The sequence below is a fragment of the Labrus bergylta genome, chromosome 8 (assembly GCF_963930695.1).
Source record: "Labrus bergylta chromosome 8, fLabBer1.1, whole genome shotgun sequence".
Lineage (NCBI taxonomy): Eukaryota > Metazoa > Chordata > Actinopteri > Labriformes > Labridae > Labrus > Labrus bergylta.
In genome coordinates this window covers 2,698,522-2,715,061 of record NC_089202.1, presented here as the reverse complement: position 1 = coordinate 2,715,061, position 16,540 = coordinate 2,698,522, and the positions used below count along the sequence as shown (strand labels likewise).

The following is a 16,540-nucleotide window of genomic DNA, read 5'->3' as shown; positions in this document are numbered from 1 at the left end:
AATGATCGTGTGGTATTTTTAATGACTCAATTGTGAGGTGGAAAGATCTTCAGTGTTACATCCAAATACACAATACACTCTTTCCAACTACCAGGGAGCTGTTGTGTACAAATACTACCTTGTGTTGAGGGGAAAAACTGCCCAAATCATCATGTGTCTGAAGCATTTACTCTTACTCTCTACAAGTGTGCATTTGAGGTCAAAGCAGAACCCCTCCACTGAGACATGCATGGAAGGACAAAGGAAATAAAGCCTTTAAATCAAACGGGGGAAACAAAGCTCAATTGGAAACACACTCAGGACACTGAAAAGTCTAGACCAAAAGATGTGTGTATTCAATTACAAGTGCAGGCTGAATCCCACTTTCACTGCCTACAGTAAGTTTTACATAAGCCTTTGTTGCATAAAATAACTCAATTACGCCAACTTCTGGTCGACTTTTGTGTCCTGAGCTGTGGGCAAACGGCGAGCTAAATATCTGTGAAACCATCATGGCCAACAGCTGTAAAAATGTCCTCATTAAAAACAGCCATCAAATTCATTTGGGTCCACGCTTGGGTGCAGAGGGCTTCGGGTAGAGGACTAATGACTTGGAATTTGGGTGTCTTTCAAAAATAGACATGTTCTGTCATTCGTCATAACACCAACAAAAATAAACATGGAAATCCCTGAAACTGCCCTGATATGCTGCGTCTGCTTCAGAGACCTCAATTTACCGAGGGCCCGGGACGTAGAAAAAAGGTGAAAAGTAGAAAAATCACCGTTCGACTTCCTCTTTCTGTGTGACCACTAACCTTTGTGGTCTTTAACAAGTAAATGGATCCAATTGCAGTCAGTCTGCCAAAAAGAACCAGGACTCCTAATCAATTCCAGACAATCTGCAACAGGAGATTTCGACAGGGCCTGATCATGTTCCAAGGTTCAACCTTGACTACAGACCTCCACGGCTCTATATAACAGTCGATGCAATCATTTTCGTGTCAACAAAAGTAATTCATTCCCTCTTTCCATACATCATCATGTGTTTGTGGACTGTGTTTAAAATGCAGACCTTCTGTCAAATGTTCAGCCATCGCAATGTGCCCAACGGGTAATATACCTCGAAGACAGCTTTCTGAAAGCAGTAGGAAATGTGTGTAGTGCATTAATAATAAACAAACAATACATTCTGTGTTACCTTTCATCAGCAATTTGATACAGCTAAATGCGTAAAGTCACTGCTACAAAGATAAGGATTATTGGCGGATATTAATGAATGCTTTTTCTCCGTCTTTGTCACTCTTAAATTGATGGAAAAAGGCAGCCAAATCCTATAATCTCTCTTAATTAGAGACAATTACTATAATCTTTTTTTTTTTTTTTCTTCTCTCCACTATAATTAGCTTTGACTAAATTTCTTGGTTTTAGGGAAGCATCCAAAGTCAATTTTATTTGAATGCAACTTAACTAGGTTTTAAATTGGGAGTCAATAAAGTCCTACAAAACCCTCTGAACTCCTTTCACCCAAAGTAAAGGCCCTGAAAGGTTCCTGCATGTAACAGCAGTTGGAAATGTCGCAGGCTGTCTAAACCCTGACCTCTTCCTGGGAGAAAACGGTTCATGATTTGGCCTTGGACAGGTGGTTTTAAAACTTTAGTGAGTAGAGTAAACTGTGGAGACCTGGAAGCAGTTAAAACTCACAACACTTAATCCTTGAGATGTTTTGGGTCAGCATTTCTCTGTGTGGAGGGAGCAATAAACACTTATCTGTGAGGAAAATTCCACTTATCACTAAAACCATGTTCTTACTTCCTGTTGACAGACTGCTTACTAAGTCTTCTGACAGCAAAAAAGGACTTCCTGTTAGTCCTCGGGGATGGCTGTCTGAGATTCTGCTGTGCAACATGATCAGAACTTAAATGTTTAAGGAAATCAACACCTGGGAGGAATGTCAAATGTTAGTCGCATGTCGGATTGGATTGATGACTCACTTGATGCTGATGCACTGGTGGATCCTGCAGAAGGTCTCAAAGATGAAGAGGCGGGCATTCTCAATGAAATCCTCAAGGCAAGCAACCAAGAAGAAGTCATTCACGAGAACCTGAGACACATAAACATCTATTAGTAGTGGCTAATGCACAATATGATTGGATACATGATATATGGCCCGTAATAACAATATCAAAATAGTGATTCTGCGATAATTGAAATCTTGCAAGGCAATCACAGGAGTATTAATCTGTTCTGTGAATAAGTGTTCAAAATTATTAAGTGAAGAATGTCCTAAAAAGGTAAGTACAGGATACATGTATTCATTCACTGCAAGTTAGTACCAGTATAACCTCTCATAATGCTTTATTCTTTTAAATGGTGAATTGACTTGTATAGCGCTTTTCTAGTTTTCTGACCAATCAAAGCGCTCTGACACTACATGTCACATTCACACCAAGGACACTCTGCCGGAGCAGGGATTGGAAGCCCGACCTTCCAGTTGATAGACAACGGACTCTACTACTGAGACACAGCTGCCCCTTTTGAAAGCTGTCCAACCTTATCCCACCAACAACCACTTCTTGGGCAATTTAACTGTTGTCGATGTGACCAGACTTGGGCACGCTTAATAGAAAAATGTAACTTCATGAAAAGGGTTAATCCGTTAACAATGACGTTAACTTTGATACAGGTAATCAGTTACTGTTAATAATTAACTGATATTATAGAGCACTGTATATCTTTAAAGTATTGCTGCATCGGTATTTATAAAATCAAAGAGGAGTTGTTTTTAAACAGTTGAAAAGAATCTGTTCAATGCAGTCAAAGTCAAGTGTATTACTTGTATAGTCAGAGTAAGGAAGGATCATATTTGCTACAGTTTTATAAATGAAAAGGTTTTAAGATGAGAGTTTTATGAATGAGGTATAAGTAATTCAAGGCCCTGCAAGGTGCTTCAAATCAACCAGAAATCGTAGAATCCTGAAATCACCACGAGACGGTACATTAGGAACAGATCCAGCCACAGAGATGACCACAGTGTCTGTGACTTATCACCAGTCATCTGGTCTGGTGCTTCAATGTCAACTCTGCTGTGCACGATCGCCAAATTTCTCAGCTACAGTCATCCAACAATTGTAGCACCGCCAGTCCAAATAAACTCACAGACGAGAGAAAGTCTTTTCAACCATGCACAGTATCACCTGTAGCTTGTTACACTAAGAAATACAGCCTGGCTTGGACTCTATAACACCACTGCATATGGCCAATTCATCTACTGTTAATGTTCATGACCCAGCTATGGCCCCAGAGGTACCACTGTGTGAAATGCTCCCATTTCTCAGTACTTGCTGCATTCCAACTCTCCATTGAGTGCTATTTCACATCACAGGCCTCAATCTTCAAAAGTTCTCTTTGACTGACCAACTGTTTGCTTAAGCTTAGAACACTGCCCCAGTTCTGGTCCAATAAATCCCAACTACATGGCACTATCAGGCAATGCACATTTCAACTAAGACAACGCTTATCTAAGGCTGAAAAACTTTGAACCGTTAACTACTACCCTAATTACTGTCATCTGGGATTCAGACCACGAAGTTTAAACCAATTCTGAAAGGGGCTTCAAGAGTCCTTTTATGCACAATCTGAGGGCCTGGCTATAGGTAGGCATATACTTTTCATTCTTTGACATGCAAGCATCTAACATCTGACAATGATTCAAGACTTGGGAGGAGTGGGAAAGATAAAAAAAATACTTGAACAGTATGAACGGGGACAATTTAAACCAAACTAAACCCCCCATTTGAAAGCACTTGGCCCCAACTGTTAGTTAGTAAGGGGTACAGTGATTTGAGGACAGGAGGGCTGAAACAATACCCATATCTTGCTATTACAGCAATCAGTAAATAGATGGCTGCCACTCTTCTCAGTGGCTCAAAATTGATGCAATACAAATGCTCATCAAGACAAGAGCCCATCCCAATGGGGTATCCATTTACCTCAATGTCTCCACAGTCTGTGACCCCCCCCCCCCCCCCCTTACCTCAGAAATAATGTGCTTTTTGAAGGCATGCATGTAGGTTTTTGTGCAATGAACAAAAATGCATTACTCACTTCAAACAAGACCTTTGGGGAAAATGTTTGCAGCCCTTAACAGTTGCAATGCATTAAAGGTGCGGTGAAGCATTTTTTTTTGGAACCACCCACTGTGGTAGTACAGCTTGTGAACTGAAGCAGGTCAATAGAGGGCTTTTGTGCCTACTGGACATGCTCTGGTAAGACTGACAGGTAGGCCAGTGCTAAAAGCACCTGGAATAGCTTGGGCTCTGATCTGAGAGGTAGTTGAGATTGAGCATCTGTTTCAACCACAGTAGAGTCTCTGTAAAGAGAACCCCATGAGGCAAGGTCAAGCCCAACCAGGAGAGCTCCTAAAAAAGTGCATGCAAGTGTTTAACAAGGTCAGTGATCGGGGGCGTGTGCCGTGTCTTAGCTGTAACAGGATACACCTATAATATTGTTGATAGTACATGTCATCAATTGGATATGGCCCCTGGAGGCTTTTGCACAGGAAAAATCTCATTTTCTCTTGGCACGGTCAGAAAACAATCCAAAGCATGGTCCCAAGTTTTTAGTAAGAAATAAGAAGGAAAAACAGGTCTGCAGAACTAAGTTTGGTTTAAACGTTCTCAGTTGTTAAATTGTGATTCGGTAAGGTGAAGACTACTTTTATTACCTTAAAAATAGATAGAAACAAAAACCGAACCATCACATAGCTGTTGACATGATTTATAAACAATTCTCCTGGGAAAGAGCAATTTGACGAGGCCAGATGTTTTTCATTTTAAAGGTTTATCGTTGAAAGGCAAATGATCGGCAGCCAAATAAGACCGAGATTTCCCTCTTATTCCTTTATAAGTGGAATTTATAAAGTCATCTGGGGAAAACCAAATTACAGTGTGTACCAAAAGAATTAACAAAAAATGTACAAAATATACATAGTGGAAAACGCCAGCCAGGACACCTGCTCTCTCTTAACCCTCTTTACTGTTCACAGATTGTGTCTTAAGAGCCTGAGCAATCTCTCATAAGGGTTTTTGTGTTTATTGTACGCTACATGCTACATGCTACACGCAACACATTATTTATTATTAAGTTATACATGCACTCTTTTATCAATTCCAAATGCTGAAAGTCACTGATGAAAAAAGTTGCATTGCATTAGGGCGCACTGGGCCCAGTTGTCCCGTACCGTGCTTAAGCACGATTGCTCCACATTCCCCATTGTACACAACGTCGTAACACAACACATGCATGGCTTGACGTAATCATGAAGCGTGATTAGTTTACAAGACAGCTACTTTACTGACTTTGTGGCTTATTTTGAGTCATATTGGTCAGATATAGCCATAACACACCAGGATTTCTCGATAATGGAAGGCTGTCCATGTTATGTACACGTGCTTGTGCATGAACTGTACCGTGCAGAAGCACACCATTTCCAAGCGTGCCAGGGCCAAGGAGGAAGTGTACCACACTAGTCAAAACAAACTGGACTTTGGGGATGAAGTGTGCTTGGGCACAGTATGTATTGCCTCGTGTGAGTATGTCCTTAAGCGATTTTTCCTTCACAAAGATGTCCTCCGACTGAAGTTCTATGGAGAAGTGTTTACTTATTTGTGTGTTAGAATTTATCAGCATACAAAGAGGACCTTTACTACTCATAATCTACCGTCACATCAAGGACAAGCGTTACATGTCGCCATTACAAACCAAAATTGAACTAAATGCTCTAATTGGTTGAGCAATGACAAATCTTCCTCCTTAAAATGAATCTCTGCATGCCTCTGTGGAGCCTTTGGCTTATAAAGCTTTAACTTCTAGTCTGATGGGTCAATTATAGGCCTGATCGAAATCTGATAGCAGAGTCAAACAGTGTCCAAGAAGATCTCTGTATTTCACAAAATGATACAAGACAAGGACTATAAAGGCTTTTACCCATGCAGTCCAGCAGATACAAACACTGCAACAGAGATCACACAATTACTCACTTAAATGCCATACTATGTTTGAAAGTTCACAAGTCTGATATGGAACTAGAGGTCCTTTGAAAATGTTGGTGTTGTTAGGGAGAGGAAAGAGGAACAAAACCAATTGAGGCAGGAAAGTGGTAACTCACCGACTCGCACTCTCTGAGCTTCTTCTGAGCACTGTCGAAGTCAAAGTTCACATACAGACACTCCACAAACTCTGTAATTGGATCTTTGTAGGTGTAAGATTCCTAAGAAAATGGAACAGAAAGATATCAATGATGTTAAAATACACCCAATTCTTATTGTATCTAAACTTCTGTGGCTTTACTTTTTAAAGACTTTTTAAAGAATGTTTAGCAATAATATTTAAATGAAACGAACACAGCAGATATCAAATATCATGAAATGTGTCTTTTTTTCCAATCCCGTTAAAACATACTGACATGAAGACCTTTAAAGGTCCCATATTCTGCTTTTTCTGGTTTTATATGCTCTTTAGTGTGTTTTCCAAGTGTCCTGTGCATGTTTAGGCACATCTATGTGCAAAAATTCAAAGTCCACAGAAACGCGGCTTCTCCTACGTCCTCCTGTTAGCTGTAGCATTAGCTGCATGTAACATTCGGTTCTAGCCCCCCTCGATAAAAATGTGTCAGTGTGGCGTCATTGTCAGTGTGAGATCACTGATCTAAGTCCATTGGCTCGTTGTGGCAAGCCCAGCAGCTCATGTTGAAATTTCTGAGACGCGTGCTGAGCAACTGACCAATAACGACAGAGCGGATCGGCAGACCAATCAGAGCAGACTTGGCCCACGTGGTGCTCTGCAGTGGGGGCTCAGCAGAGCGTAGCTGACGGACTCAGACCATAGAGGGAGCAAGGAGGAGCAGTACATGAAAACAGACACTTTTTTAGAACTTTAGCTATTGTGAACGTACAAAAGTAGGTACATAGATTAAATATAGGAAACCCAAAAAAGGGCAAAATATGGGCTCTTTAATATTAAGTCCTACTATAATTCATTCTCTGACTATTATGACTATGTAGTCAAAATATCCACCTGCTAAGAAAACTCTCTCAAAAAGCAACTCACAGGGACTTAAGTGAAAACACATTCTGAACTGAACATTTTCAAATGACGACAGAGTCCTAAGCTGACCTGAGCATAGAGCACTGAGCACCTTTGATCCAACACAATGCTTGGATCTCTGGAGTAGCTTATGTCATTACTGCAGAAGGCATCCATGCAGTGCACTACAATACTACTTCAAAGGAAGTGTTAGAAATGCTATTGGGTTACCCGGTCAGTTACTTATCGTTTCAACCCCGTATGCTCTAAAAGCAATGCCCTCGTAACTGTGTAGACTTTGTAAATACAGAGAAGGTAAATAAATCGTCTGGTACCTGCTGTATGACCTTCACCAAATCCTTCAGAACCTGCCGACGCTTACGGACATCCTTGTTTGTGATGACCGCTGTGGTTAGGTAACGCAAGATGTGCGGGCACATAGTCTGGATGGCATTGAGGTATCTGGAATGAGAGGGGGGGAAAGTAATCAGACCTATGTAAGCAAAGACACGATCTTTATAGGGACACATAATCTAACATTTTGACTGCATGTTGGGCTGCTGGCATTTAGGACAGTCCAAGAGCCTTTATAGATAAAACAGATAAATGTCCTAACAGGACCTTCACTTCTGGATATAGGTCCCAGCCTTAAGCCGTCTCTTTCATTAGTGTCCTGTGAGATGGAGGAGGAAAAGGAAACCCTGGCAAAGAGATATAGATCAGTGAGCAGGGACCTGCCCAGTAGCTGAAACCCAATCCAACAGGGACTGATGTTTGTTTCAACCACAGGTCAACTAGCTCAGGCCTGATCACAAGAGACGGGACGCTGTTAAAGGCTGATCTAATCCCACACCAACTCTGGAGACAGTGTTCTGTATAATAGAACATGTTAAGGCTGTACACACACAGGGAACAGACAACTTGTCTTATCAAGATGGTAATCAATTGGTATTGCCTGTCGCAAAAAAACTTCTTATTGGTTTTTAAGTACCTCTGAACTTCGCCCTCCACTCAACCCCAAGTTGACCAAATTAAAACTGAAAAGAGGAAGCTGAGTGGGCCCCTTAAGGTTTAGCTGTAGTTAAGAACACAGGAACACATGGAGCTCAGAGAGAGCTGACTTCAGTTTAATTAGTTGAAACAATTAAAGGGACAGGGGACCTGTGGTAGCAGTGATGTTGAGTCTAAAAACACAAGTGGGCTGCTCAGCAAAGCTATCGGCAGCCTGGTTTTAGGAGAGCTTGCTCCCTCCCTCTCTTTGTAGTTGTTTGACTCCAGTGGAAGACCGCAACAGTCTGTGCTGTGTTCATGATTAACTTACACCTACTCACTCTCTGGGTGGGTGGGTGGGTGGGGGGGGTCTCCAATGGCAAGCAATCTTGCAATGAGTCACTGTACCTTATCTAGGGGGGGGGCATTCATCCTACCCCAAGTAGAGGAAATTATCTTTTTTCTCTTTTTTGAGTTTTGAAACAAAAAAGTGTTGCTGCACTGGTTAGCTGAGGATGCTACTGAGGCATGCAGCCAAGAAGTCAAGTATGAGCTCAAATTTCCTCAGCTCAGGGGGGTCTAACTGAGAACATCAGGAGGAACAGGTTAGCGTGGTCCCATTACACAGCTCATCTAGAAAACAAATACATGATGGATATATACAATCAACTGACTTGGGATATGTCATTATACTAGTATTTGACTATTCTGTCACACTTTTTACCTTTTTACATTGCGAGTCCTAGACAGTGTCATTATGAAGCTTCACTGTCCCTACGCTTTTGAACTTTTACATTGAACGGTGTAATATCAGTGTCAGAGTGTGAGGATTTTGTGCTCACGCTTTGCGGAAGTACGAACGGCTCAACAGAAGAAGAAGTGGAGAAGTGTAATAGGAGAAAACGTACCCCACTTTAGATAGCAATGTGAAAGAGCTTTAATTCCTGAGCAATGTTTCTCCTGATGTCAGTGCAGTCCGTCAATAACACACAAACAAGTCTTTGGATCAACATCTGCTGACTGCAGGGGTAAGGGAGGTCAAATGTGGAGCTGAAGGCCAGCCACTGGTCAACGACTTCAGCCAAAGGAAGTACTGGTCAAGAGATGGGAACGAGGAGCCAAGCCTCAGTGGGGAAAACATGAGGTTTCTAGACTGTGAAACTGCAAAGCACACAAAACTACCTCAGTTTGTCCACACAGATGTTTGGGTGAGCTTTTCATGAGTAATTATTGGGCAGGCCGCCTTAATCATCTGCAATAAAATTAAAAACCAAGTAAAATTCAGGGAACCAGACTTTTGAGTGTGCTGTGTTGTGGTTGCCTATCATAATGTATGTGAAGCTCAGTCATCTGTACAATTATACAAGCCTGCAATCAGAACAGGGGGAGGGAGCAAAGACATCAAAATAGGCGGTGCACAACGCCGAGTATAAAGTTTCTGATCTGCGATACACATGGCCTCCTTCTAGGCTTGGAGAGTAAAAAGACCACACAAAAAAACACTTCTGAAACCACATAAGAAATATCAGCAGGGTTCACGAAGAAGCCCACCATCCAAAAATGTGGTATTCAAGCAAAGGATTAGTGTCTAAATCAAGCCCATGTTATAGAATGACTGACCATTCACCAAATTCTTTTCATTAATATTTATCTTAGAGCAACATTACCATCATTTTAAACACAGTGTAACCCCTATTTGTTTACAAGTGGAACAATAAGAATTATATCAAAGTAAAGCAGGAACTGTTGCAAGTTTAGGTTGCATTTAACAAAAGACGACAAAAACCTGTAAACTTTATGTCATGACTCTTTTAGTTAGGCCAATAAACACACTCATCGTTCAAATTGAGGATGTTACTAGGCGAACACTTTCTTCAGTCAGGAAAATGGAAATTTAAACTAGTCTAAAGTTCAGAAAACACTCAAAACAGTCAAAATTGAGCACAATTCTTCTCAAATTGTCGGTGGGTAAACGATGTATTTTGGTTTGCCAAGTGTTGCTAACGTTAGCAGTGCTAGCATAGCCAGCCTTAGGTCTTCCTTGTATGTTAGTGTTCTCTTGCCTGTGCTGAACGTCAAGATGCATTGTTCCGCTCATTTGCCAGTTTAGCCTGACAAAGTCCAAATACATTTTTTCTCCAAAATACTGCAAAACTGCGCTGCTCCCATGAGATGCTTTCCTTTTACAGTGCTTTTACCGAGCGTGGAGAACAGGCTTATTAACCTGAGCTTCAGCCAGTCTACAGCCCTGGCTAGTGGAAGGTGGCTGCATTACAGTTGAAGAATGACATTTGACCGACATTGAGGGCCAAGCAAGCAGCAAACTCCTGTCTTGAAAAATTAAGCCAATGAGGAAGTGCAAAATAGTGCAGTTCGTAGAGTGTCTGTTTGAGGCTGCCTCCAGGAACACCAGAAGTCACATACAAATGACAGACATTTTTACAGCACAAATTAACAGGTTAACAGCCTGGTACAAAAAAAACAAATATATCTAATTAGTTATTGTCATCGCTGGCACACACTGTACGGGAGGTGAGTTTTTTTTAAACGGCTATGTTTTGATTTTGAAAACGATACGTGTTATCCACAATTACGCGCAGAGCTGACATGATTGACAGGTGAGCAAGATGTAATGGTTCGTCAAGAGACTTAAACCCCGCCTCAGCTCCGGCTCTAGGTCTGTCGTTAGGTCGACAGAAAGTTAGGCTGAGACAGGATTTCCAACATGGCAACAGCTGCCGATGAGCCTCCAGAGCCCCCTGCAGGAACAGATGGCTGACTTCACTCAGGCTTAACCATTAATAATTACAATCTATGGGGCCAACATATAAAAATACAAGTATTTCCTTTAACCTAATAGAGAACAGGTGATGGCGTTTAACCATCTATTCAACTAAGTGCCCACATAACCAGTTCAGAGGTCACAAATATTAAACTACGTGTACAAACTGGCTTGTTTCTGTCTACATGGATCTGAAAGTTACATTAAGTCAACCCTGCTGGCCCCTTTTACAATATGAGAATAATGTAGATCTAATTTATACTCACTTTGGACACCCTTATGTCTTCAAGTTTCATTACAAACACGTTATATTCAGCAATGTCTGTCAATAACCTAGGTGTATATGCTAGAGACTGAAACATGAAACTCAAATGAAAAAAATTAAAATATATTGAAAATTTGACTTACTGTGGCTGATACAGAAACAGCTCAATGATATTGTCTCTGCCCTTGGGATGGTTGAAGAAGACAAAGAGAGACCAGTGAATGAGCCATGTCCTCTGCTGGAGAGACTGGAGAGGGGAGGTGACCGACTGCAAAGGACAAAGACAAAGTGTAAATGACAAAAGGAAGAAATTATAAAAGAAAAAAAGACCAGAAGTGATGGAAAATTATAAATCTATTTAAAAAGTCATATAAAAGTTGTCTTTTATGCATAATGACACAAGAAATAGAAAATAAAAGTGTTCTTGCCTCTCAAAGGACAATCAATCAAATACAGACAACCACTTCATACACTAATCCAAGTTCTTAAGTAGTCAGATGAGCACTTGTGGGTTAGGAATAAAATGCCACAGCAGAGCTGTACTGAGAGTGAAATGTCAATGAGAGTCTATGTAAGGGAATCTAAAAGCCGTATCAAATTCTGAGAAGTGGGGCATTTACGTTGTTATCGATAGTCTCTCTCAGGCGGGTGAGGTCCTCCATGGCTGCCTCCCAGTTCTGCATCAGGATCTCAGAGGCCAGCTTGCCCCACAGAGAGTTCAGGGCATTCCTGTCTGTCGCTGGGACCTTGGGAACAGATATGTGTACTGTTATAATTTGAGAAACACAACACAGAAAAAAACAGTCTCTGGACCAACAAAATACTGATCAAGAGTCTTCCTGTGCGGTTTGGCACATCATTCAGTAACACCTGCATCTATACACAGTGAGACCAGGGCTTCACACTAAGGGTGCATTAAATAATAATCGGTTACAAAAAAAAATGTAATCGATAATTGTTTTGTAGTCCACATTTTTGTAAATGTTTCTTGTTGCATTGTGGGTTCTAGGATCGGCCTAATTCAAAACAGAAGAAAAGGAGCATGAGCGCAAAAAGAAAATAGATGACGAACAAAGCCCTGATAAAGGCTCTGTGCTGAAATGCGTCCGTTGTTTTTATTTGAGGTTTGCTGTCTGTTGATGTAAGAAATGTCATATTTGAATGTTAATACAAAGGCATCTTAGGCGCGGTCACACTGGTCATCCGTACCGTGCTGCACCCAAGCACGATTGCCCCCCCGCAGCGCCATTCCCCCGCTTGCCGGCGCGGCCCGTGGTCACACTACACAGGACTATCCGTGCCTAAGCACGATTACCTCTTGTACATAACGTCTTAATACAACACATGCACGCTTAATGTTATTATGAAGCGTGCTCAGTTTACAAACAGGCGGACGAGAGAGAGAGAGAGAGAGAGAGAGAGAGAGAGAGAGAGAGAGAGAGAGAGAGAGAGAGAGAGAGAGAGAGAGAGAGACGCGCAGTCGAGTCCGCGTCTGCACATCAGAGAAAAACACAGAACATGACAACTACTTTACAGCTTATTTTAAGCCATTTTAATCAGACAAAGCAATAAATAAATTAAAAAATAAATACTGAGCATGATACCGAGCGGTCACACTGGTCAAACGAACTGGACTTTAGCGTTTAAGTGTGCTTTGGCACGGTACGGATGGCCTGTGTGACCGTGCTAACAATTATTAAAATCCCAATGATTCAAATGAATCAATAGATACAGTCGGCATCGCGTCATAGTTGGGGGCGGGGCCTCCCGTGGGGGAAAAGAATCACAGAAAAAAAACCAACTACAAAACGATTACTCGAGTACTCGCTTTAACACTGGGAAGAGTAATCGATTAGAGAAAAATTTGCATTTCTGCACCCCTACTTCACACTACTGTATGGGTGTTGTTCTAGCAAGTCAAATATTCAAATACTATTCATCTTAATTGCAATCGTGCAAACCTAGCAATTATTATTTGGGTAACATTAAGGCGGCATAATTAATTGTAATTTCATTATTATTGAAATATGAGCATTCATAATTTATAGAATTTAAGAAACTTCTAAAATATACCAGTTATCCTACAATGATCTCAGAAGCAAAAATTATCGTGAATAACTTCAATAACGGGATTAGTGAGCTGAATACAAATCCACACGATGGGTTGATGCAAACACCTTTCATAAAGAGCCAGTGTGTCACTTATACCCGATAAGAATGATTTAGTATGTACTGTACACTGCAGTGCTGCAAAATATTGTTTGGTGAAATTTGAAAAAATGACATCATCCCTGCCCAGGGTACATTCTGTTTCCTTAACACCGTTGCCAACCCTGCAAAGACTGACAAAGGGAGGGCAAACTTAAAAAGGAAGTTTGACTAAGAGAATCGTTTGGATATTATTTATTTTAAGTTCTTAAACAAAGGAATTGACACATAAGTAGCGGGCCGGAATGTTCTGAGGTGATTGTCATGCATTGCAACATGTAAGTTATTTTCTGCAGTCAGATTAACATTCATATGTTAGTATAAGGTTGTTTTGCTAACTTCACTCCATTTCAGACATAAAAGTGATAATTGCAATAATCTCCCACTATTACCCTTCAGTAAGTCTGCACAGGCCTGTCGTTATCACAAGGTCATTAGTCTGAAATATGAACTCAGGCGAATAAGACATCTTAAGGAGGGCACAATCACTCTCTTAATTGTTGCAGGCTACTGTTTCTGATTTCCAGAACAGACTAAAACAAACAAAAAAGAAATCAGGTAATGAAACACAGGTTGAGAATGCCTCTGAACCTCAGCAGGGCAATCACTCTGAAGTGGACATTGGACTACACCCTAAGGCTCATGGGAAAGTCTGCACCACAGTAGTTCACGATAACACCAAACACCAGACGCAGTGACATGAGTCAAGCAGGAAGTCAAGGGTGGGTGTCTGCTGAGCGGCCGGAGAAACATAGATCCTAACCACACACCCCCGTTAACCGTCGACAGCCGCTGAAGTGGACTGTGAGACACGACAGACGTACAAGAAGAGGAAACACTAAAAAAGAGCAGGTTTCCGCTGGAACCCCAAAGATTGAGAGGATTATTCATAAATAAAGGCTTTCTTATTCTTACTTGGCAAAGACCAGTTTTTGCTCTGATAAAATTTCCACAACAAGCTGCTTTAACATGAGACGAGGACAGGTAGGTGGAAGATATTTGGAAAATCTCTTATAGAATCCCCTTAAGAGAGGACAAAGATAGAAAGTGTCCATCCTCCAGTCAAAGCAGCTGGGTTTCTTTGAACAAAGAAAACGACTCAGGTCCGTCATGACTGACTATTTTTAAAGTTCAAAAGTCACATGAAAGATCAGTATTGTGACATGGAGGGAAAATGGCCATCCCTGCCAATGTAAAGGTCAGCATTTCATCTGCCGAAGTGTTCTGTTTTGTTTGTTATTTTTTTTTTTCCCTCTCTTGGAAGTCCCTGCTTGCTACGTTTGGCTGACCCCCAGGTCTCTCTCTCTCTCACACAGAGAGAGAGAGAGAGAGAGAGAGAGAGAGAGAGTCTGCCTTTCACTAGTGGCCACGCTAGAAAAGTTTCAATACCTGGGTTTTTCCAGCAGTTACCTTGAGTTTCCGTTGGTTAGTGAAACGGCCACATTTTCGCTGTCTGACCAGCAACAATAAATTGACTGTGCTGGGGATCCGACGGGATACTCTATCTTTATTCTTAACATTCAATCCCTGCATTAACTGATGATATGAATAAGTTGCTCTTTTCGGACAAGGCCACACTGTAACAAGACCTGAGGCATGGGTTGTGCAAGGCCGGTTTCCTTCGTTTAATTGACTGGGTTTCCCACGTTAAATTACTTTATGGAGCCTCATCTCACCCATACAGGGGAGGGAGAGACAGAAGAGGGGCCTGTGAGGATGGGAGGTCCACAAAACACTGAAAATAAGGAAGGGGGAGCTGTATACAGACTCAGACTAAAAAAATAAATCTCTACCTTTTCCCCTTCTAAAGTGCCTCTTGCATTGTCCAGAGTAAGCAACAGATATCTGGTTACAGAGTCTGATCTGGATGGAACTTAAAATGAGGGGTCTGACAATTTGAGGAGTAAAGAAAAAGCTCTGGACTTCAAACAACCAACCTCAATTAGAGCAATTTTGGTTTATTTAGAGTGAGTTGCAAAGCCATAAACAACTGTAGTAGAAGCAGTGGGATGTATCCTTTGGAAGCTTTCGAAGACTTCTCTTAATGTGTATTTTTTTTGTCGGCAGGGGAAGTGGAAAGCTTGGGTGAATTAGCCGTCATCTTGTCTCGGATGCAGCTCTTCCTTCCACAGATTTGAGCAGATCAGTGAAAAACCCATCAGATGAAGTACCCAACTGCTTCGGGTTAAGAGGGATGTTTGCAGCGCAGAGTTCATCATCCCTCAGAGTCACTGCCAAGTGTTTTCAGGAGGGGACCATACAGCATAGTGAATGTGCATGACTCGTTGGAGTCACCGACATCCCAAAGACAAGAAGCGACGCAGTGCAGTATCAAATGCCAATTAGACTGGGAACAAAAGATGCTCTTAATGTTTTTCACTCTAATGAACAGACAAAAAGTTGATTTTATTCATCTCATTCTTTCAAGCTTGGCTTTGGCACGAGTCCTTGCTTTACCGCAGAGCTAAATGCTGAACCAAAGACACAAAAGCAAGAGCACAAGTGAGTGACACTTGGAAACTACTGAGTATGCAGGCTGGTTCCATGGTCATTATGGGACATTCAGTGGAGTCAAACTTACTAACACTTGATGCAAGATAACACTAAAAGGGGTCAAAGTCGAGTTAATTTTCCCCCTGGAAATATGGTTTTCATTTCAAATAGAGCAACGGCGGTAGCTACAAGCATGATAATGCCCTCCATGTGACCTTGAAGGCAAAGTGGACAACAACTTACACCTCAAGCTACTTTATTCATCTTCCCTAGTTCTGTTGACAAAATAGCTTTTTTATGAAATGTATGCATTTCCTTAGTAAGAAGCCCCATTAGGGTCTGAAATTAACACCCACATGGCTAGGTATATCTCAGTGAGCTATGGGCCGCATGGTGTCCAAATGTACCGAAATAGTCCCATAATTTAAAAAAAGCTGTCTTTTTAGCGGGTTTTGTTTAACTGCAGCTTCTTTCTCCCACTTCTCTGCAGTCTGCATGTCGGAGACCCCAAGGGCAGGCTGACGGGCACAAACATACACTGATGCACACACGTGTACAAATAGAAACGCTTGCAGAAACGGAACGCTTAACGACTTCCAGGTAATATTTCCTTTTCGGTGCAGCTTTAACGTTTGCAACATAAGCACCGTCGATTCTTTCTCCATAATATCCCTGAGTAGCGCCTGTTCATCTGATGAGTCTCAGGTCAGTTCAACAGTAGAATGTAAGTTACATAGAGA

General features: G+C 41.5%; 1 protein-coding gene across 1 annotated transcript in view; it reads right to left on the bottom strand.

Moving 5' to 3' along the window:
- eif3ea (eukaryotic translation initiation factor 3, subunit E, a) overlaps positions 1-16,540 on the bottom strand; it is a 28,924-nt gene that overhangs the window by 5,659 nt on the left and 6,725 nt on the right. The window contains exons 6-10 of the mRNA XM_020634869.3: positions 11,720-11,845; positions 11,243-11,367; positions 7,398-7,524; positions 6,146-6,247; positions 1,971-2,080 (exon numbers count right to left, since the gene is read on the bottom strand). Of these exons, the coding sequence (XP_020490525.1) occupies positions 1,971-2,080; positions 6,146-6,247; positions 7,398-7,524; positions 11,243-11,367; positions 11,720-11,845 (590 nt within the window). The remainder of the gene's footprint in view (positions 1-1,970; positions 2,081-6,145; positions 6,248-7,397; positions 7,525-11,242; positions 11,368-11,719; positions 11,846-16,540) is intronic.